Source organism: Lactuca virosa, chromosome 8 (assembly GCF_052849685.1).
Source record: "Lactuca virosa cultivar CGN04683 chromosome 8, Lactuca_virosa_CGN04683_v6, whole genome shotgun sequence".
Classification (NCBI taxonomy): Eukaryota; Viridiplantae; Streptophyta; class Magnoliopsida; order Asterales; family Asteraceae; genus Lactuca; species Lactuca virosa.
Genome location: NC_136433.1, coordinates 70,112,234 through 70,125,956, shown reverse-complemented (window position 1 = coordinate 70,125,956; position 13,723 = coordinate 70,112,234). Strand labels below are relative to the sequence as shown.

The 13,723-nt window shown below is 33.0% G+C and overlaps 2 protein-coding genes across 4 annotated transcripts; both read right to left on the bottom strand.

Annotated features, from left to right (window-relative positions):
- Positions 1-315: 315 nt before the first annotated feature.
- On the bottom strand, positions 316-2,091 carry LOC145134101 (zinc finger CCCH domain-containing protein 15-like). The gene is made up of 3 exons (XM_079069012.1): positions 1,956-2,091; positions 892-1,597; positions 316-751 (listed from the first exon to the last, which is right to left on the bottom strand). The coding sequence occupies exons 2-3, from the start codon at positions 1,576-1,578 to the stop codon at positions 443-445; spliced, it is 996 nt and encodes a 331-aa protein (XP_078925138.1). The 5' UTR covers positions 1,579-1,597; positions 1,956-2,091; the 3' UTR covers positions 316-442.
- A 9,037-nt stretch (positions 2,092-11,128) lies between these two features.
- Positions 11,129-13,461, bottom strand: BBX27 (B-box zinc finger family protein). Of its 3 annotated transcripts, XM_079068521.1 has the most exons (6): positions 13,327-13,436; positions 13,085-13,137; positions 12,536-12,953; positions 11,803-12,252; positions 11,479-11,678; positions 11,129-11,392 (listed from the first exon to the last, which is right to left on the bottom strand). In XM_079068521.1, exons 3-6 carry the CDS (start codon positions 12,926-12,928, stop codon positions 11,275-11,277), a joined length of 1,161 nt encoding a protein of 386 aa, XP_078924647.1. In that variant the 5' UTR covers positions 12,929-12,953; positions 13,085-13,137; positions 13,327-13,436; the 3' UTR covers positions 11,129-11,274. The 3 variants fall into 3 exon arrangements, with proteins under 3 accessions (XP_078924647.1, XP_078924646.1, XP_078924644.1); XM_079068520.1 differs by having other exon boundaries at positions 12,536-13,134; positions 13,327-13,461; XM_079068518.1 differs by having other exon boundaries at positions 12,536-13,137; positions 13,327-13,437.
- Positions 13,462-13,723: the final 262 nt, after the last annotated feature.

Genomic DNA, 13,723 nt, shown 5'->3' with positions numbered 1-13,723 from the left:
GTATGATTACAGAATCTTTAATTGAGTGTTTAGAAAATAGAGATAATCAATGAAATCACTACTACCTACCAGCCACGCCTAATAACTTACTATTTTTAGTATAACAAAATCTAATTATTAAAATTCGAACCCTTTCTATATATATATATATATATATATATATATATATATATATATATATATATATATATATATATATATATATATATATATGCAAGATTTAATTCGAACACACACACACATATGAAGAGATTATGACTAAAGAGACAACTCAAACTTCTATTTACTTGATTATAATAGTGTTTTTGCCCCTTTTTGTTTTTTCATTATTCAATCATTTCTGTTACTAGAAAATGATTTATTAAAAAAATATAAACATCTCTAAATTGAATTTTCGAATTTAGAAAATGTATGAAAACACCTGGCGAGAGATATGTGACAGTCAACTGTTGACGCGGCGGCGGCTAATGAGCTTCTCCTCCTGGGTGAGAGCATGGCGGAAATGACAGCGGTGGCCATATGGGCAAGGATCTCCGGCGAGGACCATCCGGCAGACTTCTGTTTTGTAGCGTGGGTGGCGTAGAACTGGGCGGAGCTCTTCTATGCCATGGGCAAATTGACAGTGATCTCCATATGGGCATGCACCAGTTTGTTGCCATTTGTTGCAGAGTTCAGTCTTTGTCATTCCTTGGTTGTATACTTGAAGTTCCAGTGGTTCCTCCTGTTTCTTCCCTCGTACATACACTCTTTGCTGATTCATTTCAACATCGATCACAATTCACAAATATCAAGTAAATTTACAAAATCTTGCAAGAAATTATTGTTATAATGAGAAAAGATGTAGAGGCTTTTGAGAAATTATGATTCAAAGAAGGAGTTTATTTGTATTACCGTATCAGAAGTGGATTTTACCCGATCCTCAACCCGTGCCCGACTAGCAGTGCCATCACCAGTTTGAACTGTCTTCAAGTACCCATTGGATCGGACAGAAATACTCTTGGGCAATTTAACCCGCTCCACTTCCGTTTTCTTAACCGGATCCACGTTCTCCACTCCACGGGCTGACCGTTTGTCGGTTGCCGGAGGTCCCTTCTCTCCGATCCTGATCCGTCCAAAACAATCGGAAAGGGAATTCGCCGATGGAAATATAGTCGCATTAGCGTAGTTCTGTAGAGAAGAAGCTGAAGCTGCTTGTTGCTGCAAGTGAGACAGTTGTTTGTTTAGTTCAGAATTTGCCATTTGAAGGTTAACGTTCTCTTGGCGGAGCGCTTCGGCTTCTTTGGCGGTGAGACGGAGGTTAGAGAGGCACCAGTTACGCCGGTCGATCAGGTCTTGAAACGGTGCAAAATCCATTGAATGCCTGTGGCTGTAATCCATGACGATTGGTGGTAGTGACAGAGGTGTTGTGTTCGGAGTTCCGGGGAAGTGATGAGGCGGAGTACTGGTAGGGAAGATCGGAGAGTAAAGAGGTGCGTCGAAATCATCATATGCACTGCCGTCAGATTGTTCGATGAAGGAAGTCCAGAGTTTATTGTCGTCGTCGTCGCCACTGAACGGAAAACCGGTGTAGTTCTGCATTTTCTTAATAAATTGTTCTCTGTATAAACAAAATTAACCACAAGTAAATCGTTTAATCATATACTTCGAAATTTCTCCTTGCGTAAATCTACACCAACTGAAAAACACACACACTCACACATGTTATTGATGATTCGTCATTTCGGAAGTGAATTCAGAGCATGAATTACTAACGGAACAACAAATAAACTAGATCTTGATTTCTGTTAAATGATGTACTCTCAAATAATTACAGTTCCTAGCGAGAATTATCACAATCATGAGTCTAATCATATCAAATTCGTAATCAAAATTCAACAAATCAACGTAAAACACACAGAGAACAAACGAATACACATCAAATCACAGTTGAGATTCAAAACATGTAAGCTGATTACCTGAAACTTAGCGGTTCTACAATGAAATTGTTGCTTGATTCTTGTTTGATGAATAAAATCAGATGAATAAATTCTCGATTAATCTAGAGAGAGAGAAGGAGCCATTTGAGAGAGAAAAAGGGAGCGAGATGAACTACATGCTTCTTGCAAGGAGTAATAAGTATCTGAATTCGTTACCGTGTAACGGAATGTATCCAAGTGATCTTGCAATTTTCCATGCTTAACCTCGTATAATTTCTAAATCGTAGCAAACTGAAAGGGATATTTTAGTCAATTCATATAATAAAGTTGTTAGTCAGTTGGTTTTCTAAAGTATTAATTGAGTACCAGTTCTAGTTGCACCATGTGATTTTGGCGGGAAACATACCTCAAAATCATGTAAACTCTTTTATTTATTTATTTTTAATACTCAAAATGATGAAATTAAACATATAATAATAACTTTCTTCCCACAACTTCATGTTGACTCTTTGATTTTTATACTCAAATCACATAAAATGCCATTGATTTTCTTTTTGGTATATGTTGATTATTAAATGACATATTTAGCCTTGTCTAGACAAATCAATAAAAACATTGTGTTATAACGCTAAAATTTATTATAATAAATAAATATTTTTTTTTGCCACATGTTACATTCTCATTTATTTTGTCAAATGTCATTTTATGATTTTTATTTTACTTTATTAAATTTAACATAACATTTAATTATAATAATTCCAATAAATATAATAATAAATGGATATCAATTTCATTAATGAACTTATATACTAATTTTAAAATTCTTAAATTAAAACCTATTAGTTTTCTTTGTTTATTTATCAAAATTATTTGTTTAAATTTAAAAGGAAAAACAAAAAAAAATTCAATTTTAATAATTCATAATTTTTCTTATTTTCTTATAAAATCAAAGTTTTCAAATATTTAGACCTTCATATTTATTATTTTATTTATTATTTTTTAAATAAACTCATGTAATATATGAGTTTCACAACCACTATTAAACAAAAGATCTTATTTTTGTGTCGATTTTTTTATTTTCTTTTAACAATTCTTTAAAATAATCAATAATTCCGTAAATAAAATTTCATACAAAGCGTACAATATTTTTCTTGCTTTGAGAACATTATGATTTATGTATACCATGTGGGTTGTAGGTCAGACCGATTGCTAGAAACCTGATGAGTCTTTTTTACCTTTTACAGTTACTAAATTGTTAACCTTTTAATATATTTCTCGCGGAATAGCAATGATATCTACCAATATTCTCGATACTCATGGTTATTAGTTATTGAAACTATTATCCGAATAAATCAGTAAATCACCCAACATTGTGTATGCAAAATAATACTCCTTTGGATATAATTGAGATTCTACTTAGAAAAACATATTGTATGCACTAATTACCAACAACATTATTTATGTTAAAATATGAGTGCATGATTATATTTAATTGCTTAAATTGATAAAAACATGTAAGCCTTTATAATAAATGCTTGATTTAGAAGTTTAGTTGAATGATTTATTAGTTGGAGGTGTTGATTTCTCACTTTGAATCGAAAGGTTTGCTTCTTTAATACAACTCTTAACAAACTCTCATGTTTCCATTGAAATGTTGCCATCAATTCTAAAATCATCTGTTTGGTGTATATAATATATACCCCACACATGATTCCGATATATCTTAAAAGACTCCCTTACCCGTAGCATAATGAGTTATTCGTGAAAAAAGAAACTGTTCCACAACAAGTATATGTGTCTCAAAAAATGTTCTTATTATTTGTATGTATAAATAATAAGAATCACTATAGTTTTCACTTTTCATTGTAGGAAGGAATATATGGATAAATCATATCATCAACCTCACCTTTTTACCTCGTAGTAATAATATACTTTATCAATCACATCAATGTAACTTAGTTTTTCTATAAAAAATTAGAATATGTAACTTAAATCGGAAAAAGATAACATGGCATAGATTTTCTGTAATTTTTATCACTTCATCCGTTATGTAGATAGTTGTTCACATGCATATTCATTACAAGACAAGTTTTTCAGAATTTTGATCAATTTTTTTTTTTTAGATTTACAGCTATAATTGAGTCTTATTATTATCATTTTTTTATTTTTTTTAAACAAAACATGTATGGCAAACAATTTTACAAACTCTACTCATCAAAACCATGAGTGGTGCATTAATGGATTCCAATGGCACCACGAGGAACTTCTAGTGTCCTTATCTCCTCTGTAATATGGTCTACTAGAAGCGAATATTTAGACCGGTGGATCGGACCGGACCCTTGTTTTGGATCCTCAGGCCGGTTCTCGGTTCTAGGATTTGATCAAAACCAGTCCGGTTTTTTACCGGTTCGGTCCGGTCGGTTCCGGGTAAAAACCTGTTTTGGACCTGATTTAAAAAAAATCAAATCAATCATCTAATTATCTTTTTGTTTTAACGGTTTGACCAAGTCCCTTTCCCATAACCTGTACGTAGGTACGATGCAAAGAAAGAAGCTATACTACAGCCTGTGTCGATGTGACCCTTCCCCTTCTCACTCTCGCAAGTCTCACACAGTTCACGACACATAGAGAAAAAAAATACAGAGTCGATTGTTCTCTCAACCAAATCGATTTTCAATAACTCCTCACAAGTCTTGGCATTTAAGTTCATGTTCTGCTAATCTATTCTTCATCAGTGAAAATCGATTTTCACTCAACTCCTCACAAGTCTTACAAGTGGTTCAATCAAAAGTAATGGAATCAAAAAGTAAGAATGATAATCAGATTGGAGATGCTGATGATGAAACTCAAGTAAGTTTTGTTGGATTTTGCTCAAAATTTTTTGAATGTTATAAACTATGTTGTTATATTGTGAAAAAGTTTTTATTGTGATTATATATATAAACTATGGTTATGATTTTTGGTTGATTTTTGCTAATTTTTGTTGGATGTCATAAGTATCTTGTTATATTTAGTTGATTTATTATAAAAAAGTTCTTATTATGATTATATGTAAACTAGGGTTATGATTTTTGGTTGATTTTTGTTAATTTTTGTTGAATGTCATAAAGTATGTTGTTATATTTTGTTGATTTATCGTCACAAAATTTTTTATTGTGATTATATGTAAACTAGGGTTACGATGTTTGGTTGGTTTTTGTTAATTTTTGTTAATTTTTGTTGAATGTCATAAAGTATGTTGTTATATTTTGTTGATTTATTATCAAAAAGTTTCTATTGTGATTATATGTAAAGTAGGGTTACGATTTTTGGTTGATTATTGTTAATTTTTGTTGATTGTCATAAAGTATGTTGTTATATTTTGGGCGTGTTCGGCACGGAGCTTTTGGGAGCGTTTGAAAGCTTCTAGCGTTTGACAAAACGCTCCGTTTTGAACAGAAAGCTTTGTTTGACACTACAAGCTTCTAGCGTTTAGTTTAAACAAAACGCTTCAAATCCAAATGCTACTTCATGTAGCGTTTAACAAAATGCTACAAGCTACTAACTACCCGCGACCCGCAACAAGATACCCGCTACCAGCTAATTTTGCCGAACACGCTCTTTGTTGATTTATTGTCAAAAAGTTTTTATTTTGATTATGTGTAAACTAGGTTATGATTTTTGGTTGAATTTTGTTAATTTTTGTTGAATGTTATAAAGTATGTTGCTATATTTTGTTGATTAATTATGAAAATATTTTTGTTGTAATTATATGTGAACTAGGTTACGAATATTGATGAAGAGGAATTTGTTGAGAATACACCACAAACTAATTTAGTTGAAGATTCAGAAAAAGATGATCAACCAAATTTTAATAAATGAAAAAGAACTAGTGTCAAAGTAAAAACAAGTGGCAAAAAAATCCTCTTGTTGGGACACATTTGATAAAGTTATGATGGAAGAGGATGATGGTGTCAAAAGAAGACATGTGAAATGTCATTGGTGTGAAAGGCTACTAAAGGCCGATGTGGACAGAAACCAGACTTTTAGTTTACTCAAACATGCAGGTAGGTGTAAAAAAACCACGGATAAGCTACAAGATCAAACTCAAACCAAATTGAATCTAAAGAATGAGTCAAATAGGGAGACCGGTGTTAAAACATGAAAACACGACAACACTAGGATCAAAAAAGCATTACTTAACCTTTTTGTGGTAGACGAACTACCTTTCAAGTTCTTTTAAAAACGAGGCTCTTGTGGAATACACCAACACACTTAATGATAAGGCCGTGTTGCCATCTCGACATACGATATCCTAAATTTTTTCCAAGTTTTACATAAAAGAAAGAACCAATCCTTCATAATAATTAGGCTATGTCATAATAATTAGGTAAACTAGGGTTATGATTTTTGGTTTATTTTTGTTGAATGTCATAAAGTATGTTGTTATATTTTGTTGATTTATTGTAAAAAAAAATTATTTTGATTATATGTAAACTAGGTTACGATTTTTGGTTGAATTTTGTTAATTTTTGTTGAATGTTATAAAGTATGTTGCTATATTTTGTTGATTAATTGTGAAAATATTTTTTTTGTGATTATCTGTAAACTAGGTTACGAATATTGATGAAGATGGATTTGTTGAGAATACACCACAAATTAATTTAGTTGACGATTCGGATAAAGATGATCAACCAACTCTTAAAAAACGAAAAAGAACAAGTGTCAAAGAAAAAACAAGTGGCAAAGAAACATCCTCTTGTTGGGACATATTTGATAAAGTTATAATAGAATAGGATGATGGTGTCAAAAGAAGACATGCAAAATATCATTGGTATGAAAGGATACTAAAGTCCGATGTAGAAAGAAATGGAACTTCTAGTTTACTCAAACAGGTAGGTAGGTGTAAAAAAACCAAGATAAGCTACAAGATCAAACGCAAACCAAATTGAATCTAAAGAAGGAGTCAAATGGGGAGACTAGTGTTAAAACAGGGAAACATGATGACACTAGGATCAAAAAAGCATTACTTAACCTTTTTGTGGTAGACGAACTACCTTTCAAGTTCGTTGAAAGGTAGTTCTCGGAATGTTATAAAACATATGTAACTTAATGTTATAAAAAGTAGTTCCATGTATGGCATGATGAGTAAATTTTGTAATTATGTAGTCAAAATTTATTCTTTTCTTTTGCCTATTAAAGGAAAAGTGATATATTTGGGCCCCTCAGTGATTTGATGTTGACATTATAGTGTTGGGCCCAGTCTGGACTAAATTGATGTGTTTAATTTGTAGTTTAATAAGGTCATCATAAATCAAAAGTAGAGAAATAGAATCTTACGATATGAGATTGATTATATCCATATCTCGTATCCATATGATATCTTGTAGAATGAAGGAATAGGTGATCACTTATCTTAGGACCAACATTTGATTGAGTCAAAGTTCGGCAGTGGCTTTGGAAAGCACACTTTGTTGGTTATCCGGTGACTATATTTGCAATTCTAGTTGATGACTTATCCAAGTGGGAGACTGTTGGATTAAGTTGTCTAATGTCATAACTAAATTGGTATATTCTTATGAATAAAAGCAAAGTCCTTTTTGGGTTGCCCTCATAACCAAACATAGTTAGGAATAATATTAGAAGAGAGACTAAATGATTTATTAATTTATTATATGATTAATTAATTAATTAGAATTAATTGGAAATTAAATTTGGATTAATTAAAAACTAATTTTGGATTAATTGGAATTAATTAGAGGTACACGAGTTGGATTTAAATTGCTCAATAGTTGAACACAAGGGAGATTCTACAAACCCTCCTCATATGGACAATTTTGAGGCTCCTCTAGAAGGCTTCTGGAAGCCTCCTTAGATAATAGGGATATCTAATTAAATCTAAATATTTTAATATTCAAATTGGGTTTTATCCTAGATATCTAGCAACTATAAATAAACCCCATATGATATGATTTCCGGCTATCTATTCCTTGAGAAAGCCATAGCCGAAATTATATTCCCTATCCTTTCTCTTAATTGTTCCTTAGTTTCTAGGGTTTAGGTGTGAGCCACTAGAGGCATCCATAATTTTGGTGCTAGCTTTCTGAAGCAGATATGTGGAGTCAAGAGTGCTATATACAATCATAACACCAAAGGTATGTGACACTATCTATGAATTTTGATTATACCTAGGGTTTATGATTATTTCAATAGTATGTTGCTATAGTGAGAAAAGACATAGATATCTAGGTTGCATGTGTCCATAATTAGATTTTATGATGTTTCTGCTATGCAATAATATTCAATGTAACCTAGAAAAACCGTTACACCAACACAAAAAAAATACCTACATGGAAAAACCTAAAGGGTTTTTTATTCATGGGAAAGATAATCATTTTTGTACATTGAAGGAATCACTTTATGGATTAAAGCACCCATCCCAAAAACGATACAAGGAATTCAATAATTTCATGATCTATTAAGGCTTGAGAAAGTAAATTTTGATAGTTGTGTATAGATAAAAGTCAACCATGGTTCTCATATTTGTTTGCTTCACTATGATAATCACATGATAATAGTTGCTAAAGTTAAGTCTACTGCTAAGTAAGCTAAAAAGTCATTAGAATAATGAATTTGAAATGAAAGAATGAGAAGAAGACAAGAAGATTCTTGGCATACAGATTTCAATAAATTGATCATTTGACAAGTTATTTATAATTCAAAGTAGCTACATCAACAAAATCTTACACATGTTCAATATGAAAAATACCAAGCTAGTAAGTACACAATTAGCTTGGAATTTTCAATTATCATCCGAGCTTTCTACATAATCCATGATGAAATAAATTATATGTACAAGGTTCCCTATTCTAATCCTACTGGATCGCCATTATATGTTGTGGTTTTTGATCTATTGATCTGACTTATCTCATGTTTTGAGTGGTATAAGTCGGTTTATGTCAAACCTGAGAAAGGAACACTAGAAAATAGTTCAATATATCATAGATTTCTTAAATGTATTTCTAATGTCCGGTTGGAGTTTGGAAAATCAAAATCAAGTTTATATGGATATGTTAATTCTAATCCTGCATATGACATTGACAAAAGAAGATTCATCACAAGTTATGTCTTTACTGGTAGTGACTGTGTTATGAGTTGAAATAGTACTTTACAATATGACGTTGCTTTGAATACGACATAAGCCGAGTACATGGTCATTTCATAAGCATGTAAAGAACCAACTTCGATTATTGGGTTGTAAAGTGATTTAGTGATAATTCATTTAACATGCAATTTTATATGACAATCAAAGTTATATATGCGTTACAAAGGATTTCATATTCCATAAGAGATTGAAGAACACTTAAATTAGACACCATTACATAAATATCTTAAATATATTTCTAATGTCTGGTTGGAGTTTGGAAAATCAAAATCAAGTTTATATGGATATGTAAATTCTAATCCTGAATGTGACATTGACAAAAGAAGATTCATCACAAGTTATGTCTTTACATTAGTGACTGTGTTATGAGTTGAAATAGTACTTTACAATATGACGTTGCTTTGAATACAACATAAGACGAGTACATGGTCATTTCAAAAGCATGTAAAGAACCAACTTCGATTATTGGGTTGTAAAGTGATTTAGTGATGATTCATTTAACATTCAATTTTATATGACAATCAAAGTTATATATGCCTTACAAAGGATTTCATGCTCCATAAGAGACTGAAGAACACTAAAAATAGACACCATTACATCATATATTTGCCCAAGGAAATATCAATGTAAGTAAGATCAACACAAGTCACAACATTTACAAGATGATGAAAAGCCTATACTAACCTCTAAATTTGAACTTTGTTCAAGTTGTGTTGGTATTCAATTTTAGTTTTTAGGGGCTTTTGGCCCTACTAGTATCTACCGATTTCTTATGAAGGTTGTATTTTTTTTGTTTTTTTGTTAAGATTGGGTTCGGGCGTGTTCGACACGTAGTGTTTGGGAGCTTCTGACTTCTGACTTTTAAGAAAACGCTGGTAAAAAAAGTTTTGTTCGGCGACAGGAGCATTTAGCTTTTAGCCTTAACAAAACGCTCCAAAATAAAAAGCTACATGGAGAATCTTTCAACAAAACACTCCAAAATCAAACGCTACCCGCTAGTTTTGTCGAACACGATCTTCGTCTGAAGGTAAAGTTTGTTAAGGGCGTTCCGAAATAGAAGATTGCATGGCAAGCAATTCTGCGTAAGGTGTCTTTTCTTAAAATGTTGTTGTATGGGAGGTTTGTTATGTTTTATGTTGAATGGACAGTTTTTGAGTTTTTATTACTATCTCGTAAGGCTATAAATAATCCATTAGGGGTCTTTTTTTGAACGGCATGGCTAGTATATGTCTCGGATTGAACCCATAATCTCCTAGTTAAAACCTCCTAGTTAGACACTTTGTTAACTAAGTTGACTAACCCCAACTTGTTAGGGGTCTAGTTTATTATTCATTCCTTCTTATCCCTTCTCCACCTATCTATCAAGAAGATCAAGCATTAAACCATGTAACCTTCCTTCATCATCGTTTTTTACATTAATGCATGTAGTGTTTGTATGGTTTTTCTACAAGGATTTCCACCTATATTATGTTGTTTGTGAGTTATGTTATTACTCCTATTTGTTCATCATATCATAACTCTAAGGTGCTGTTTGTTTTTTTTTTTCTAAAAAATCACTTCTGACCACTTATTGCTGTGTCGCGCAGCACACACGCAACACTTGACCCTTCGCAGCTGTTTGTTTTTCAGAACACTTCTGACTTAAAAACTGTTGCGCGTATGCTGCGTGGCACAACACTTGACCCTCTGCTTTAAACCTCTTCACACCTTACTTTAACTTATTGTAACAACCTGCAGAGGTTGGAAAACAAACAAAATTTTATTACATGCTACAACCGTTTGGTCCACTCTTCTGCTACAGAGGGTTGTAGAAGTGGTTCGTAGACTTCAGACATTTTCGTTTTGAAAAAACAAACGGCACCTAACTAATCACATCACTGTTCAAGTGTTACTGATGCTAATTAATTACATCATTGGATCAAGTTTTACCAATTCCGTCGTTGGTTTGAGTTTACTCTACTTGATTGTTTTCTTCGTATTTACATACCCAACGGTTCTAAACTTAGAATATATGCTATCAATGGTAGGGCTAGGATTAGTGTTGTCGTTTATGGGAGTGGGACATATGTTCAACTAAATGATAAGCTTTATACATTTCATGGACCAAAATAAAAAGGAATCATCTTTAACAAAAGAACTTGTTGCCATCCTTGGAGTATCAGTTGACTATAATCTACAACAAACATTGGATTAAACGAAAAAATATATATAATTTCAATAACTTCTTGTTGTAGATTCATGGCTTTCTAACGTCCAACTTTGGGATTTTGAACGTTTTCGTGTGTCTGATCGAGCCTTTCTGTAGCCACATTTGTCTTGTTCCGAATCCTTCCTGAAAATGAGCTCCAAACCCAACAAAAATTTAGCACAATTCATATCAAAATCTAAGTCTATAAAAACGTTGATATGGTTGCATACAGCTGTCCGATCTTCTTTCCTTTTGATTTATCATGCACATGGTGCTCGGTTGATCCACATGGCGAAATACTACTGTCTATGCATGTTGTATCGCTGCTTTCAGCACTGCGTCTCGAAAACGAGAATGACATAATTTGAGAAGTGTAACGTGCTTTCTTTGGAGATGACTCGGTGAGATTCAAGTGGGCCATTGATTTGTTCTATAACAACAAATGCTAAAATATCAATAAGCAATGCAAAATTGAAAGAGTTTGGAGCAACCAACTTGTTTTAGCGGTTAATTTGGACTTTTGAAAGATAATATAAATAGAGAAAAGTGATTACCTGATCAACGCTTGTGGGCTCTTTCTCACTTCCGAAAAGTTCTTCGAAATTTCTGAATGAGAGATCGATATCAGGTATGTTCAAGTCATCTAAGCAAGATGGTTCTTCACATACACCAAGATCTTGCATATTTTGAGACCAAAGTTGGCTGCTTGAAACTGAACTTTTGCATTGCCAAATTGAGTCTCCTTGGAGGGTAGTTTCGTTGGTTTCAGAAGATTCTAAACTGTCCAATTGTGTGAATGGCGATGAACATGGATCAAGACTTATATTATGATCATTGGAATGCCCCCCTTCAACCAAGAATGGTTGCGAAAACTGATCAACATCCATCTCATGTTCTTGGCAATGCATAATGGATGAAATATGATCGATGTTGGATGTTTGAACCTTTAGCAAATCAACAAGTTGTTCAAGAACGGAGAACCCTTGTATACCACCATCAATTGCCTATAGACAAAAAAACCAATTCAAACCATGGGCGACATGTGTGAAATTAGGAAAATAACCTTCAATGAGCATAATGTTTATGTATCTACAAAAAGGTTATTTTTCCAACAATCCTTGTAAGAGTACACTCTTAACAAGAAGACCAATCCACATTTGAATTAGAATTTTTACTCTCAACTAGCATTTGTTGAAACTTGAACCTTTGACCTTTCGTGAAGTATACAACCCTATACTATCATTAACATCCTAATTAGAAAAGTAAAGAAAGTTTCATGGGACACACCTTGGTGTATTCATTACTCTCTAAACCAAATTTTTGGTCAAGAATGCGACTACTACAATCAACAAACGGATTCAAGTCGAAATCCCACAATACCCCTAAATCTCTGGCAGATGGGCAGCCAACGTAACTTTTCACAACTCTTTTTCGATGCTTAGAAGAAGCATTGTGTTGGCTAAGATCACAACCACGACACATGAACTTCTGATGATCATAACAACGGACATAGCTTGGGCGACGTCTGCAAGACTCACAAATGAGGTTCCGATAATGGCGGTTTGAGAGTGGATTGGCTGAGTGAACTTTAGTATCACACGAAAGACAAAGATAGGCTGCATCCGCCTTACAGTAAACAACGGATCTTAAGTTCACACAGAATTCACAATATCTATCCATGAAAAGTCCCTGAAACAAATATACACTTTTTTTTTTTTTTTTGGGTCAAATATGTTTCACTGCCAAAACTGAAAACTCAAATAAATTATGTATAGGACTTCAAATAACAACTATTCGAGCACTCCAGTCTACAAAGATGAACCAAAATAAAGATACCCGAATGAAAAGATTTCAACTTTTGTAATTGAACTCCAATGAAGTTAAACCTGCTGTAGAGTGTTAAATTAATTCACAAGATAACAACCTTTATGCAATATCTTGAATAGAAACAAGGTTTTGTAGGTGTTTTTAAAACTACATCTTCGAATAAGAAGACTCCAAGATCCAAATATATATGAATAAAAACATTAAAAAATTACTTTTTTTAACTTGTTTGAATTAAGTTAAAGAAATCAAACCTGTAATTAGTCTTGAAGAAAAAGAATGGAGGAAGATAGAAAACTTGAAGTCCATATCATTTCATCATGCACCGTTGGCTTTGAGCTTCTTTCACATGCCCATAGAGATGGAAAGATTGTGATCTATCCATCTATCCAAGGTTTGTCCATTTTTCAGGGTTGAAAGTTTCAAATCCAGAGTAGTATAGAAGCTCCATTTGTGATGTACAACTAACGAACTACGAATATTCTGGATTTAGTAATTTACGCTCTGGGAGAAAGGAATTACCCTATCTTTGCCGGGGCTTTATGGTATTACGTGTCTGACCTTTTATGACGTGGTCCTGTACACCTAAGATTAGTTGTGGGACCGTATGCTTATCTGTGCACGTGTATGGTTTAACTTGGAGGCGAATAA